Source organism: Lates calcarifer, linkage group LG15 (genome assembly GCF_001640805.2).
Source record: "Lates calcarifer isolate ASB-BC8 linkage group LG15, TLL_Latcal_v3, whole genome shotgun sequence".
Lineage (NCBI taxonomy): Eukaryota > Metazoa > Chordata > Actinopteri > Centropomidae > Lates > Lates calcarifer.
The window spans coordinates 26,197,894-26,211,986 of NC_066847.1; the positions used below are offsets into that span (position 1 = coordinate 26,197,894).

At 38.0% G+C, this 14,093-nt stretch overlaps 1 protein-coding gene across 6 annotated transcripts in view; it reads left to right on the plus strand.

Annotated features, from left to right (window-relative positions):
• The window catches only part of grb10b (growth factor receptor-bound protein 10b), a 63,492-nt gene extending 51,209 nt beyond the window's left edge, over positions 1-12,283 (plus strand). For 5 of the 6 annotated variants that reach the window (XM_018685020.2, XM_018685007.2, XM_018685014.2 and 2 more), the window contains 11 exons: positions 1,529-1,644; positions 2,138-2,212; positions 3,893-4,030; positions 4,325-4,435; positions 4,770-4,868; positions 5,098-5,175; positions 5,465-5,581; positions 6,120-6,186; positions 6,317-6,404; positions 6,506-6,599; positions 6,961-12,283. In XM_018685020.2, coding sequence (XP_018540536.1) covers positions 1,529-1,644; positions 2,138-2,212; positions 3,893-4,030; positions 4,325-4,435; positions 4,770-4,868; positions 5,098-5,175; positions 5,465-5,581; positions 6,120-6,186; positions 6,317-6,404; positions 6,506-6,599; positions 6,961-7,107 — 1,130 coding nt within the window. In that variant the 3' untranslated portion in view covers positions 7,108-12,283. The remainder of the gene's footprint in view (positions 1-1,528; positions 1,645-2,137; positions 2,213-3,892; positions 4,031-4,324; positions 4,436-4,769; positions 4,869-5,097; positions 5,176-5,464; positions 5,582-6,119; positions 6,187-6,316; positions 6,405-6,505; positions 6,600-6,960) is intronic. The other variant, XM_018685028.2, reaches the window with a different exon arrangement.
• Positions 12,284-14,093: the final 1,810 nt, after the last annotated feature.

Sequence of the window (14,093 nt, forward strand, 5' to 3'; positions counted from 1 at the left end):
ATTAATTGTAATTGTGTTTACATTACTTCTTCATGAAGTGGTGATTTTTGTATAGTCCACTGTATATGTTGAATAACCTAGTGGAAAAATATGTGTTAGTTATAAGTGTATTTAATCATTTGAAGCTTCTTTTTTTTTAAGTATGAGATGAGGCAGTTCGTGAGATTCCTGCTTGAGTGCGTATGTGCACAGACTGCAAGTCTGCACTGCACATGTATGTGCGGTGACACTTAATGTGTGCACATGTGGTTGGGTGGTAGACAAGAATAGCAGTTTCAGAGAGACCCTGAACAATAGTGTGTTTGAATAGAGAGGCCTATTCCCGTACATCGCTGACCACTCTTAGTAAGCTACTGAATAGGATGAAATGGCCCTTTGAGATAAGAGACACTGACCTCTACTTGTCGGCTGGAAAAGGTTAACAGCTCAGGGACAGTGAAGTAGTGTTGCCAGGGTGAGTCACTGTCACGAACATGAGTGACTCATCAGACAGACGACAGGATGAAATGGAAAGAAAAAGAAGAGTCGTGACAGTGTTAAAGAGATTGTGACAGAGGGGATTAAGAGGAAGAATGACAGGACACATGAAATGAGATAATGATATGAGATAGAGCTGTGCAGCCAGTGTGGAAGTTCTCCATTTTCACATCAAAAAGAGATATCAGACCATACTGGTATTGCAAAAGTTTGTTAAGTTCCAAAATCTAATTAAATCTACTGGGGAAAGAAAGGATGTCTTTTATTAAAGACATTACAGGGAGAATTTGTAAGGCTTTTGGAATTGACTGAGTCATGTCCGGTTTTAGCATCTCAGTCAGAGAATCACTGTGACCTATGACCACATTTATGCAAGGACACACTTTTAGCTGAATCATATCCTCTCATATTCACATTAGAAGAGAAAGGCCTCTGTCTGATTATCTGTTACAGCTGGTTTGATGAGCACAAACCATTGAAACCAGTCTACAGATCCCATCAGGCCCCTGAACAGATCAAATGACACCTGGGGTAATTTTAGAGCACTGTAGTCCCATTAACCACTTCTTGTTCTTAAGAGGAGTTCATTATTGCCTGAAATTATTTATTAACTTAACAAAGAAAAGTCCACATGTCTAAGATTACTAGTGCTTAAAAATACACTACAATATTTGTTAAAATGGAGTGAACTTTTTCTTTCAGTTTCATTTTCACGTTTTTCTAAACTTTCGGTTTCTGATTTACGAGAAATGGTGATTACAGATCTCTTCCTCAAATTATGATGCTCAAGTCATTACAGATTTCCATGGTACTTGCGTGACACACTAAAAGAAATGTTGTGATTGTTATATTTAAGACTACTTTGCTCAGATACTCATATTACTGTTCATGCTTTTGACAGAGCATCATTTATTAATGTGAATTTCATTATTAAAATTATCCGTAATTGTAAGGCAATTGGAGAATTATGAAATGGTTATGAAACTGTTTAAATAATGGATAATAACCTCTATCATTGTTCTTGCTCCGCTCTCTTCCTGTCCCACCTCAGAGCGCTGTCTAGAAGACCATGAGCTGGTGGTTCAGGTCCAGGCCTCCATGAACAGTGACAGTAGATTCCTCTTCAGGAAGAACTATGCCAAATATGAATTCTTCAGAAACCCGCTGGTAATTACTTTTTCTCAGACGTTTCTTAACATGCCGTGTCACTCCTGACGTCTTCTTGTTGATATATGATGTACCTTAAGTCTGTACAAAAAAACCCAAACACCTGGGGCAATAGCTCCTCATGGATTTTGTTTTTGCACTCATTATGTTTTGACTACTAAAAGCATATCTTTATTACACCATGGTTACTCTACGATTTAGAGCAGTCAGTCAAATGAAAAGAGTTTTTTAAGTAAACACTTACACTACAGGTGTAATATTATTTATTTTGTGACAGTTTGCCTCAGAGATGACATGATAGGCATGTTCCTTGACAAAAAGTCAAAATTCTCTGTGTTTTGTATCCTTCTGAAATATTATGACAGCTGACTGCAGTAATGAGATTTGCGTGACGATTCTTTTTCTGTCACAAATTCCTACCCTATAATTATCGTCACAGTGGCTGATATTCTCCGTCTGTCTGTCTGCCCCCCCCCCATTCTTCCTCCACCAGACGTTTTTCCCGGAGCACATGGTTGCATGGTGCCAGGAAACCAATCGTACGATTCCACCATCTCAGCTCCTTCAGGTACACGGAGCGCACACACAGATACTCACACATACACACTCTTGCATGTTTCTCCGTGCCTCTCATTCTCTCTCTTCTTCCTGACATGCACACAGCTTAGTTTACCTCAGAGTCAGCACCCGCTACATACTGTACAATCAAGCAGACATACCTCACCTCTGACCCTTAGACAGTGTGTCTCGTCAGAGCCTGCAGTAATAACTACTGTTGATCCCCTGTTGACATACGACTGTCTCGGCACACGCACCGCAGGTCCGACACTTGTGATGGATGGAATTAGTCAGTCAGAAATAGAACACACAGTTCTTCACCTACCTACTGTGTGTTTGCACAGTACAAATTCACACATGTGTCACGCCACTCATCTGACTCACAGACCCCACTCACAGGCTATATAGGGATTTTACAGAACATATGAAGAGGAAAAAGTCCGGGAGGAGACCAGGCAAAGAGATTCATGGGACTTTGAAGAGCTTTGGTCTTAATGGATAGAGGGTTTACATGCAGTCTGGCTCTCTCCTGTATCATGTAATGGAGCTGTCAGAGACAAAACCACAAGTGGAATCCATCCCTTCATCCTTGCCACTCACCAAAAGCTTTTAACTCCTCTGCTGATCATATAGACGTTTTGCTCCGTTATGCTCCACATAGAGGAGTCAATAAATGAATGGAGGTGGGGGGAGCCAGAGTTGTGTCAGGAATCCCAGTGTTTGACTTATTCTAAACACAAGATCTTTGCACTCAATTAGAGTGCTGTCCAAACCAAAAATGTTATATGACCTGAGCTCAACCAGGTGTTGGCACTATTCACCATCATGCAAGAACCATATGTCAATGCAAAGGTAGACTGCCTGAAAGCTGCTTGAATGAACATTGCGTGTGAATGTGTGCGCTCTGCAAATGACGGAAAATGCTCATGCATGACACCCATTGTAAGCTGTTTCCAAAACACTGAGGAACATGTGCTTTAAATATTGAAGAGGTCCTCTGGAACAGTTTACCTTTCAGCCACAAGCCACAGATTCCAATTCAGCTCTAATAACTTAACCTGCCACTTCATGGTGTGATATTTTTGTGAAACTTGAAAACCACAAATTCCAGATACTTCAGACACCCACAAGACAATTTAGACTTTAAGGATTCCCAATAGGAATGTACAGTATGTTGATTCAGTGTATGTACTATATTTGTTCTGGCAGGCATATTACATAACATGACTTTTTGTGTTTACATGTCTCTAGAAGTTAATTACAGGCCCTGCACAAAACATAAATAAATAATGTCTATACTGTGCATACTTATGTATGCCTATGTATATTCACATGATAGTGTCAGGATCCTGTCAGCCCTCTTCAGTACTCTTCACCCTATGATTTTCCAGATAGTAGAACAATGTCTGTCTCTATTGTGGTCGCTACCATGGTGTGTAAGAATCCAAGCTGCCACCCATCTCAATCATCAGCTGTCAGATTGCACTGATGCAAGAAGCTGGGATGGCACTCTGTTCTTTGACAAAAAAAGCAATTGCCAGTGACAGAGAGCTTATGGGCTTCAGATGTCATCCAGCCTTGCCCTTCCCCTGAGGGAGAGTGTCCTTGACAGAGAATATTATAGAGTGAACAAATCCAAAATGCTGTGTGTTGATCCCCTGCTTCATGTCTCTTTGTCTTCCTCTATCAGAACTTCCTAGCGACCAGTAGCTGTCCAGAGATCCAGGGGTATCTTTATGTGAAGGAGGTGGGGAGGAAGTCGTGGAAGAAAGTTTACATGTTCCTGCGGCGCTCAGGACTCTACTGTTCTACAAAAGGAACCTCAAAGGTAACAGCAAGGCAATCTTTTCCTCTTCAAGTGATTGATATATTTAATTGTATTTTTTTAAACATGTAATTATTTTTTTTGCTTTGTAATTACAGTCTTTATTTTATCATTGAAGAATTCATATCCATACTATGTAAAAAAAATTTATAGTAATAACATAGTAGAACGTAATTAACTTCAAAGAAACAGCTTGTTATCGATGGTGGTTTCTCCACATATGTCTCTGTCTTTCAGTGTACCTCCAGGCTGTGTCTCTCTGTGATGTTCTGACTTATTAATTATTTCTGTCTCCAGGAGCCCAGACATCTACAGTTACTAGCAGACCTAGAAGACAGCAACATCTTCACTGTCATCACAGGCAAAAAGCAGCATGGTGCGCCCACAGACTTTGGGTTCTGTATCAAGGTGAGTCTCAGATCAAAGAGATGAGACCAAGCTGATTTCTGATGCGATATTATGAGCTGAGTAATGATTGACATCCTGTGCAGCTCCCTGTCTCACAAGAAGGGCATCAGCATGCATTTGTACTAAATATATGAGGCTCTGTTTTATTGCTGATTTACCGCTGTATTTTTAAAATAGTGTTGACCAGTTTGTGCGTGTTTACTTCATTATCCTTATTAATTAGTTAAAGCTATCAGTGACGATGGTGCTAATGAAGGTGGTGAAAAAAAATGCAACACCATGTAATGTGTTATTTATTGTTTCTGTTCTGATTCTGAAAAATCTTCATTTGCAGCCCAATAAATGTCGAGGAGAGCTGAAGGAGTTGAGGATGCTGTGTGCTGAGGATGAACAGGGCAGGACCTGTTGGATGACTGCCTTCCGACTCTTTAAGGTAAACTCAGATCACACCACAGTATATACACCATGGCGCAGCTACAGTAACTTTGGTTAGACAGTACATAGTTTCTGGGCAGGAATTAAGATTTTTCTAAGCTGGGATTGGACGTTGAGTATAAGATGACCCCATCTTATAGACTGCCAGCAAGCATGTAACTGTTTACAATACATGTATTAGGGATTTAGACAGTGTCATTTGACCAGTGTATTTCTTTCTCTTGCAGTACGGGATTGTATTGTACCAGAATTACAAGATTCCTCAACAAAGAAAAACCTTAATTTCACATTTCTCAGCACCTGTGGTAAGTTTCCTGCTTTATCTAAAATCCAGTTAAAGCACCTTAAAATTGGCCTATTTAAGCATAACAACATTTCTTTGAAATGTTCTGAACATTTCTTTCACTTCTTTCTTTCTGTTCACTCTGTGAAGAGCTGCTAACAAACTAGTTTAGGAAAATGGCATTCTCCAGATTTAGCTATGTCACTCCACTCTTTATTGCACTGCTTTTGTCTACATTTGTGCATAACTGCACCTTGGCACTTGTGTTGCAGCCCACATTTTGACTGTCATGTATCTCTGTCACCCCCTAGCGGAGTGTATCAGAGAACTCCCTTGTGGCAATGGATTTCTCAGGGAGGATAGGCAGGGTGATTGACAACCCTGTGGAAGCTCAGAGTGCTGCCATGGAGGAGGGACACGCATGGAGGGTGAGACACAAACTCAGTTTTCATGTTATCTCTGTCAACAATGCCAGGAGCAGATTTCAAAAAAATCTCTACAGATGGCTCTCTTTACTTTGCTCAGATATTCATACAGAGCAAATTTCCCTCTGTAAGTGTTTATTTTTGAGTTCTTTTGATCTGACAAAAGTTGTTTGTCTATTCATAAAGCTGATAGGACTGTGGGGCAGATGTCAGAAGTGGTAGATTTATTCCAATGAATTTTTTTTCATCCACAGTGTTTAAGTCAGTATCATTAATGTAGTTTGCAGACCGTTACCAAATGTTGATGAACCACAGATCAACTTTGGTCTCTCTTAAATGTAAAAAATATTTATACAGTACATAAACAGCACCTGACCTACTCGTTCCCAAAGCACTATCTCCATTTAACCTGAGAAAAGTGAAGCTTCACCGTTTTGTATTGAGAAACACTGTAAAGAAATATCCACTTTTAACTATCATGTACTATACCAGAGCGTGAAATAATCCCTGTTGTGTTGTCTCTGTGTGGCATCTCTCTCAGAAGAGGAGTCAACGAATGAACATACTAGGCTCCCACAGTCCACTACACCACTCCTCACTAAGCTCAGGTAAATACCAAGACATTAATAATCAACTATTTTCCAGTTTGAATAATATGACAGATTTTTAAAATGTCCTCTCTCTCTCTCTCTCTCTCTCTCTCCCTCTCTCTCTCTCTCTCTCTCTCTCTCTCTGTAGTTATCCACATAGCTCAGCTGTGGTTCCACGGTAGGATATCTAGAGAAGAATCCCATCGTATTATCCACCAGCAGGGACAAGTAGATGGGTAAGTGAGCTGGAGCAAATTTATACATGCGGTTTCCCTTTTCACTGAATAAGCCAACTGAATATTTTGCTCACAATGTCCCCCTTTCTCTTGTTGTATAGGTTGTTTCTGCTCAGAGTCAGTCAGAGTAACCCCAAGGCATTTGTGCTCACATTGTGCCATCACCAGAAAATCAAACATTTCCAGATACTTCCGGTATGAATTTTGTGATGTTTAATAATTTTTACAAATACTTTTGTGTCACTTACTTTTGTGTCACTAACATTGTCACAATGCAAGATACCATGGCTGTACAAATGAGTAAAGTAAAAATATATCTATATATAAAAATATAAACTATTATGTATTTCAGGGAATGTAAAAAAGATAGTATGGTTTGCAAAATAACCAGCCAGAATGAAAAATATATATGTAATTTGTTGCTAAATAGCCCAAACGTGACACACTATTGTAATGGTCCTTTAGAGGAGAGTCTCTTTATCACAGTGTCCTTTCTTTTCTCTTGCCATGTGGTGTGTCCCTGCTCACTCTCACCCGGACCCTTTCATGCTGCCAGTGTGAAGAGGATGGCCAAGTCTTCTTCAGCCTTGACGACGGCGCCACCAAATTCACCGACTTGATTCAGCTGGTGGAGTTCTACCAGCTCAACAGAGGAGTGCTGCCTTGTAAACTCAAACACCCATGCACCGTCGTGGCCTTATGACATCTTCGGATCATCTGACCCCATGACCCCCTCTATCACTTGACCTGACTCTGCCTAAAACAAACAAAACAAAAAGAATCTTTCTGTCAGGTGGTTCTTTTGTTTTTATCTTTATAAGAAGCTGGTGAATTGACTGATGTTTCATTGTCGTTGTTTTATATTGTCATAAGTCCGCCACAGACTGCTGACTTGTTGGATCTCTTTTAGTTTGCATGGATGTTTGAGGAGTCGGATGCACAATTTGCTCACAAGGTTCCTCAGTCGAGAACAGAGAACATAAAGGAAATGAACACTGCCATTTGTGTCGTAAAATCTTCTACAATCTTGCTATCCACAGTCATCGATAAGCTTGTACCCAAACTGCTTCAAGGTTTAATCTTACAGTTCAAGTGTAGACTGTATTCCCTTCAACAGGACAATCACGCAAGACAACTCAAGCTATCGTTTGGACCACTCTGCTCCCTGAGAACAAACAGCAGTCTCATTGAAACTTTTCATCACGTCCTCAAAGAATATACCGTAGATGGAGAGGTGATTGTTTTGCACTCATCAGACTGGGAGTGGCCTTTGACAGTGCATGACCTCTCCGCTTTTGCATTACTTTACTGTGAGATGGTACCACCGCCCTCTAGTGTCATAGGCATGCACAAAGGACATGTCAAAATTCAACATGGATGAGATTTGGAGGCACCAGAAAGAGTGTTGATGTTGAACTGCCCTGGAGAAAAAGGCTGAGGAAAAAATCTGAAACTATTGGAATGGAGTTTTTTTTTTTTTTTTTTTTTTTTTCCTTTCATAGTGGACAGTACAAAGTCTGCATTGTCCACAAATTAATTCGCTCATCTCCGACAACACAGGGTTTTTCTTATTGATACATTCATTGCAGTTAAGTATTGTTATCAATATTCTCTATAAGAATTTTGTTTAAAGTCCATTTTTTTGCATTCTAGATATTTGCAACTCTTCATTATTTACCTAAGCTACAATAGGGTCATTCTGTACTTGTTATTCTGTTGCACGCTGCAGGCAGTCCCTGAAAGTATTTTCCAGGCTATTTCCGGAAAAACGAAAAAGCATGAATCAAATCATGGTTTCATTTAGGGTAAAATTACAAGTAACAAAGCTAGAAGAATTGTAACCAGGTAGACAGTTTTGCAAATGCAGCCACATGCGGGAGTTTCATCATTTTTTTTTCACTGCTGGCAAATGCAGACATAAAGTTACCTGTCACATAAGAGAAAGTGGGACAATGGAGAGCATCAGTTTTTTAATTTTTATTAATTAATTTTTTTTTTTTTTGTCTGATTCTCCTCGCCTCGGCACAGGGAAGGATAACCACTAGCATCTCCTTCAGGAGTTTTACTCACATAACTGTAAGCAAATCAAAAGAAACACAATCTGTATTACTCTTTGCCAAACAAAAACTACTTCAGCCCAGAGATACAGTGGATCCTGTGGGCAACATCTGTCCTGGGTCTCGACCCTCTTTTCAACATATCTTCCAGCAAACCACCTCCTGCCTGCTGGAAGTCAGCGAGATGGTGTCAAACATAATTGTGGCTTGGAACATGTTTTAGTGTGCTCTTGACTCCACACTGATAGTAGACTCTGTGCATTACATTCCGCATACTGCAGCCTTTTTCTGCCTGTGAACAAACAGTATCACATACATATACACCTACTGCCTACTGCACACCACCTATCTATGAATTCAGACAGACTGGTTAGCGGCTGCTACAGTGTGGAAAATAATGCGTAAGGAGAGAATTTTGTCACATATGAAAACATTGAAAACAAATGGTAGCTGCCTCTCATCTCCTCTCTCTGCCCATCTCACCCTGTCTGGATTAAGTTAAAATACTCAGCTTTGTAGAAGCAACATAAAACTGGAAATTTTAGTGCTCAGACTTCAGACTGCAAAAATCTCACATGTTTTAACCCATGTCCCATGTACAGATTTGCCCTCAGTACATGTAGGGTTTTTGAATGACGAGAAGAGAGGGCATACAACTTATCAAGTTAGTTTGAGAACACTGGATATGCCCACCTTTTGTCCCAGACAGTGCAATTTAAGCAAAAGTCAATCGGTTTTCTTCTGCAAGCCAAGGTCAGTCAATCCTGCAAAGATATTTAAATCAATTGTTTTAGCCAAGTGGAGCTCCTGTAATTAACTACAATGAAAAGATGATTTTTGCGGGGTGTCTCTAGCTAACCTGGATCCAATTTCTTTCTAAATAGATAGGGCTTTTTTGTGACACTGATTGATCATGTCTGGCAGAATGGAACTAAATGGAGGACACATAAATGGTAAAACCCAGTCATCTCAAATTCTTCAGACATATTGACATATGCTTGGATGGATTTCTGCTAATATTCAAACTAAGCTTGGTTTGTCATTCACACAAGTCACTCTCAGTACCACAAATGGCAGGGTTTTTTTGTGTCTCCACCCAAAACACTCACTTGAAAAAAAAAAAAAATTTTTTGGTTTGTGTAGGCCACCAGCCAGCAGATTATTACTAGAAATCTGTTTGTATTTACCAACATCAACAGCCATCTTTTACATACCTGCAGGTTGTTTTAAGGTATATGGAATATCTGAGATGCAGAATAGCCGCACTATGACACTCACTCGCATGGTCACCATTATTTATCTAAGATGCAATGACTCAATCATTTTTTAAAGTATTGTTGCAGCAAAATGTATTTATTTATCTGGATGTGACTGATTACTTGAAAATTTTAGATTTCTTTTTCTCAGCGCTGTTCTGTATTGTTTTCTTTTGTCATTACCATGAAATGATTGACCAATGTGATTTATAATTATAATTATTATTACTATTATTATTATTACTGTAATGACATAGCATCTATTGAGTTTTTTTTTTTTCTTTTTAGTTTTGATTATTCAAAAATAATTTTTGTCATCATCAACACTTGTCATGAAGTGATGTTTTAAAGCACACTGGCATCCATAATGTTAACATTGTCATTCCAATAGATGGCATGTGGAATGTTGTGAGATAGAAAACAAACAAACAAAAAACAGAGTTTCCCAAAGCATTAGTCACTAAGATTTTCATACCTTTTTTAATTATTGTTCTTATTTCCTCCCCGATCTGTAAAAATATCTCATTAGAATTCCAACACTTTTATGTTAAAAACCTTCAAGTTTTCTTCTCATCACTGTCTTGTGGTGACCCAAACTAGAAAAAATAGATATGAATTCAAGTAAAATGTTTTGGGAAACCGGGTCAAGTATGTCTCAATGTCCTCATAATTCACTTTTTAAATGCCTTTCTTTGAAGAAAAAATTGTAGTAATCTAGTTGTAGAAAAAAAACTTTGCATTCAAGTTAAAACTTTTCAATGAAAATGCTTAGAGTAGATATAATTGAAGAAATGCATAACAATAATCCTTCCCACACTTATAATAATAAGACACTGACACAAATTCCTCCATGTTAATTTATACCCTTTAAACTGCAGTGAACAGTGAACTAAGCATACCATTACCAAACCATACCAGAGCAACATTGTTAGATGGGTTACAGTATTGATCTGAGAAAGAAACTTAAATCAGTAGGTAGATTTATCATTTGCATGAACGTGGATTTTAAGTTTATTGTGTAGGGGTATCTGATATGTTGGTATTTGGGGGAATATGGATTATAACAATACATAAATTCTTTCGTAGTTGCTGAAAGTCATCTTAAGCTACTAGGACCTCACTGAAATGTTGATGTTAGTGATTTCTAAGTACTAATCTAAGTCCCCTGATATTCAGATTCAGTCTACCCACTTTGCTCTCATCCTCAAATTCCCTGTATCACATTTTCATTTCTGACTGATATGAATGGTAGCAGATGTTAATGCAAAAGGCAGGTCAGGTAGCATTGCAAGCTGGAGTTAGTACAGAAAAGGCAGAAAGTAAATTCAGTTAGTGAACACATGGACAAATAAATCAGGGGATTTGAATATCCACATTTTTACACTTAACAGAGATGAATGTAACTGGGTTGCTCAGGGTTGATTTGGAGCATATTAAAAACTACTGGTCCATCAGATCTCTAGGACTTTTATGTACAGGATGATGATGATTTGTGAATATTTTAGTTGGATTAAGCCAGGAGTTGTCATCTTTTCTCTATTATGTGCACCACCCATCTGCTAGTTATGATTACTTGAAAATATCCTTGCAATTGAGTAGGTCCAGTACTATTTAAAGAGTACATTTAGTTTAACAGTGTTTTTAATACTATTGTTTAAGATGTTCATTAAAAAAGCCTAAAATACTTGCCTGGCTACCTGAGCTGATCTAAAGCCCCACCTGACAATGTTACCTATTCAGCTCACACACCTGGGCTGAACAACAGCTGAACAATTCGTAAAACACCCTCAATTTTCATCCTATCAGTTCTAGAACTAAGAAGAAATTATAATCTAATTTGATTCATTTTATTATATTACGCTGTGTCTTACGGAGATGATCAAGTACAAACTCAGAGCTTACAAATAAAATAACTGACAGCACAGTGTCAGTTTTGGTAGCCAGGTAACTTGTAAACACAGATGGTGCCTCTGATGACTCCTCTTTCTCTTCATAAACCAGACCTAACATTTGGGCCGAATGGCATGACAAAGCCACCCTTCAGAGGGAACCATTCACACTCAAAAACCTTGCACGTTTTACAAGTATTCAATGAATGCAATTCCTCAACAGAAAACGGCACTCTAAAAGATTCTGGTGAAAGGTGATTGAGAATGAATGAAATTTTTCAGATGCAGTTTCAGTTTACTTTTTGAATTGAAAGTGAATTGACCCCAATCCCTGATGGATTGATCAATTATCATCTTGGCTCTTGTTCACCTTCATAACATTGTCACAATGCAAGATACCATGGCTGTACAAATGAGTAAAGTAAAAATATATCTATATATAAAAATATAAACTATTATGTATTTCAGGGAATGCAAAAAAGAAAACAGTAACTTATCTCTTTTTTATAAGAGAGAGCTCCTGTATTCATAATGTGCTTTGCTTCAATCTGTAAATAGTTGAATGGCTTATAAATCTTAATTGTAACCTTTTCAGGTATTTTTGTACAAATAAGGGACTGATATATTCTGTTTATTGTAATTAGAATAAAACATTAATACATTGATATAAAAACATAGTCTGTATTTGTCTTTATTGTGTGAAAAATCATTTGACACATTTGCTAACAAAGAACACTGCCTCTGTATTGTACTGTACTGTAATCAAATTAACAGATTTGCAGAGTGTAATACTAACATTTACTAAAAGTGTGTGGCTTGTCACGACTGTTATATGAACAGCTGTGTGTCCAGGATCTGAAAACAACAAAAATTCTAAATTGTATGTTCTATCCTGGGTCAAATATTTCAGTACCATACATTAAATTCTAGTGAAATTTTAACACTTAGTTTTTCCACTAGGTGGCACAATTTCACAACAAGTTCAATGCCTGATTTTTTTTTTTTTTTTAAAAAGGACCAAAAATGGCACTGACCCTTTGACACCATCTGTGTGTCACACCCTTTGGATTATCAGTCATGCAAAAACAGTGAGGTTTCGAGGCTTAAAGTTTTGTTGTGGGCAAAGAAAAAGATTAACATGTCTGAAGCTTTGCAGTCTGCTGCCACAGTAACTTTTACAGAACCTTTTAAACAGTAGCAAGGTTTTAAACAAAGCAAGGTTAGTTTGCCACACCATCATTTTACAGTATGTTCGAGGATAACACAACAATGCAATGAAATCCACTGCTGTGGCCCTGCAATAAGTACATCCTTTGTTATAATGTTTGATGCTGTGACAGAGAGGTGTTTTGTGTTGTGGATTGCATTTCATTCTTCATTCTTTACAGTCTTGCTCCACAAGAGATATTGGCCTGATGGCCTGACATTTTTTATTGTTTTATATCATTATACAAATATTTTGAGTCTTTATATCTGTAGGTGGGTTTCCCTGAGATTGTCTTTAGATTCTTTGTCAACTTAACACCCTAAACAGTTAGCATCCATTCTGCCTGTAGCTCATTAACAACAAGGTTACTGGATAACAAATGTCTGTTTTGTCTGTTATTTTCTGGTTGGCAGTTTGCTCTGTTATTTTTGTTCAGTTGGTTTTAGTTAATTTCTTACTTTTGATTCCCTGGCTTGCTCTAGCTCTTGATTTCTCTTATTTTGTAAGTGAGAGTATTTTGCGTCTCTTTCTACTGTAATTATGTGTGACAATATGTATAAATGAATTTCTATGAGATATACAGAATGCAGCTTAACTACATTTTAACAAACTGGATGATAATATCTGTGGATCAATAGGGTCAATAGACAATTTACATACAGTATGAGTATTGTCCTCAACTGGAAGTTGAACATTACATGAACACTTACAGTTTAAGAATTGTTTCACTGCGCTTTAAAGAACTTTCATCAATGTGAAGTATAATTATTATTTTCAAGGTCTCTTTGAGGACATCAAATGTCATTGGTTGCATGTGAAGTCGCACACTCACTATCACTTATATTTTCATGTATTTTGTCTGAAAATTCAGCTCTTTAGTTATAGCTTTTCGACAAACTGCTTTGCCATTTGGTCCAATCCAGACCTCAGGCTGTTAACCAAATTAAGGTGATTTAAAAAAGAATTATCATTTTGGATGGCAGTTGTGGCATACGCCATTTTCTGGCATAGTGAAGTCCTCGATGCCATGATAGCATAATGCAGGCAAAAGAACCATTTGAAAAGCTGGGACTGCAGGGACTGTAAAGTTATCTACTGTTTTTGATCTGATCAGCATTGATGAGTGGACAATTTGACTTGATTCTGCAGAGAGGCAGACCAGTCCGTGTTAGAGCCCCTGCTTTATGCAACACCTTTTACAGAGCAAAGTCACAGTGTGCTTCACAATAGTAAAATTATTAAAGATGATACAATGAAAGAAAGAAAACAAACAATAAAAT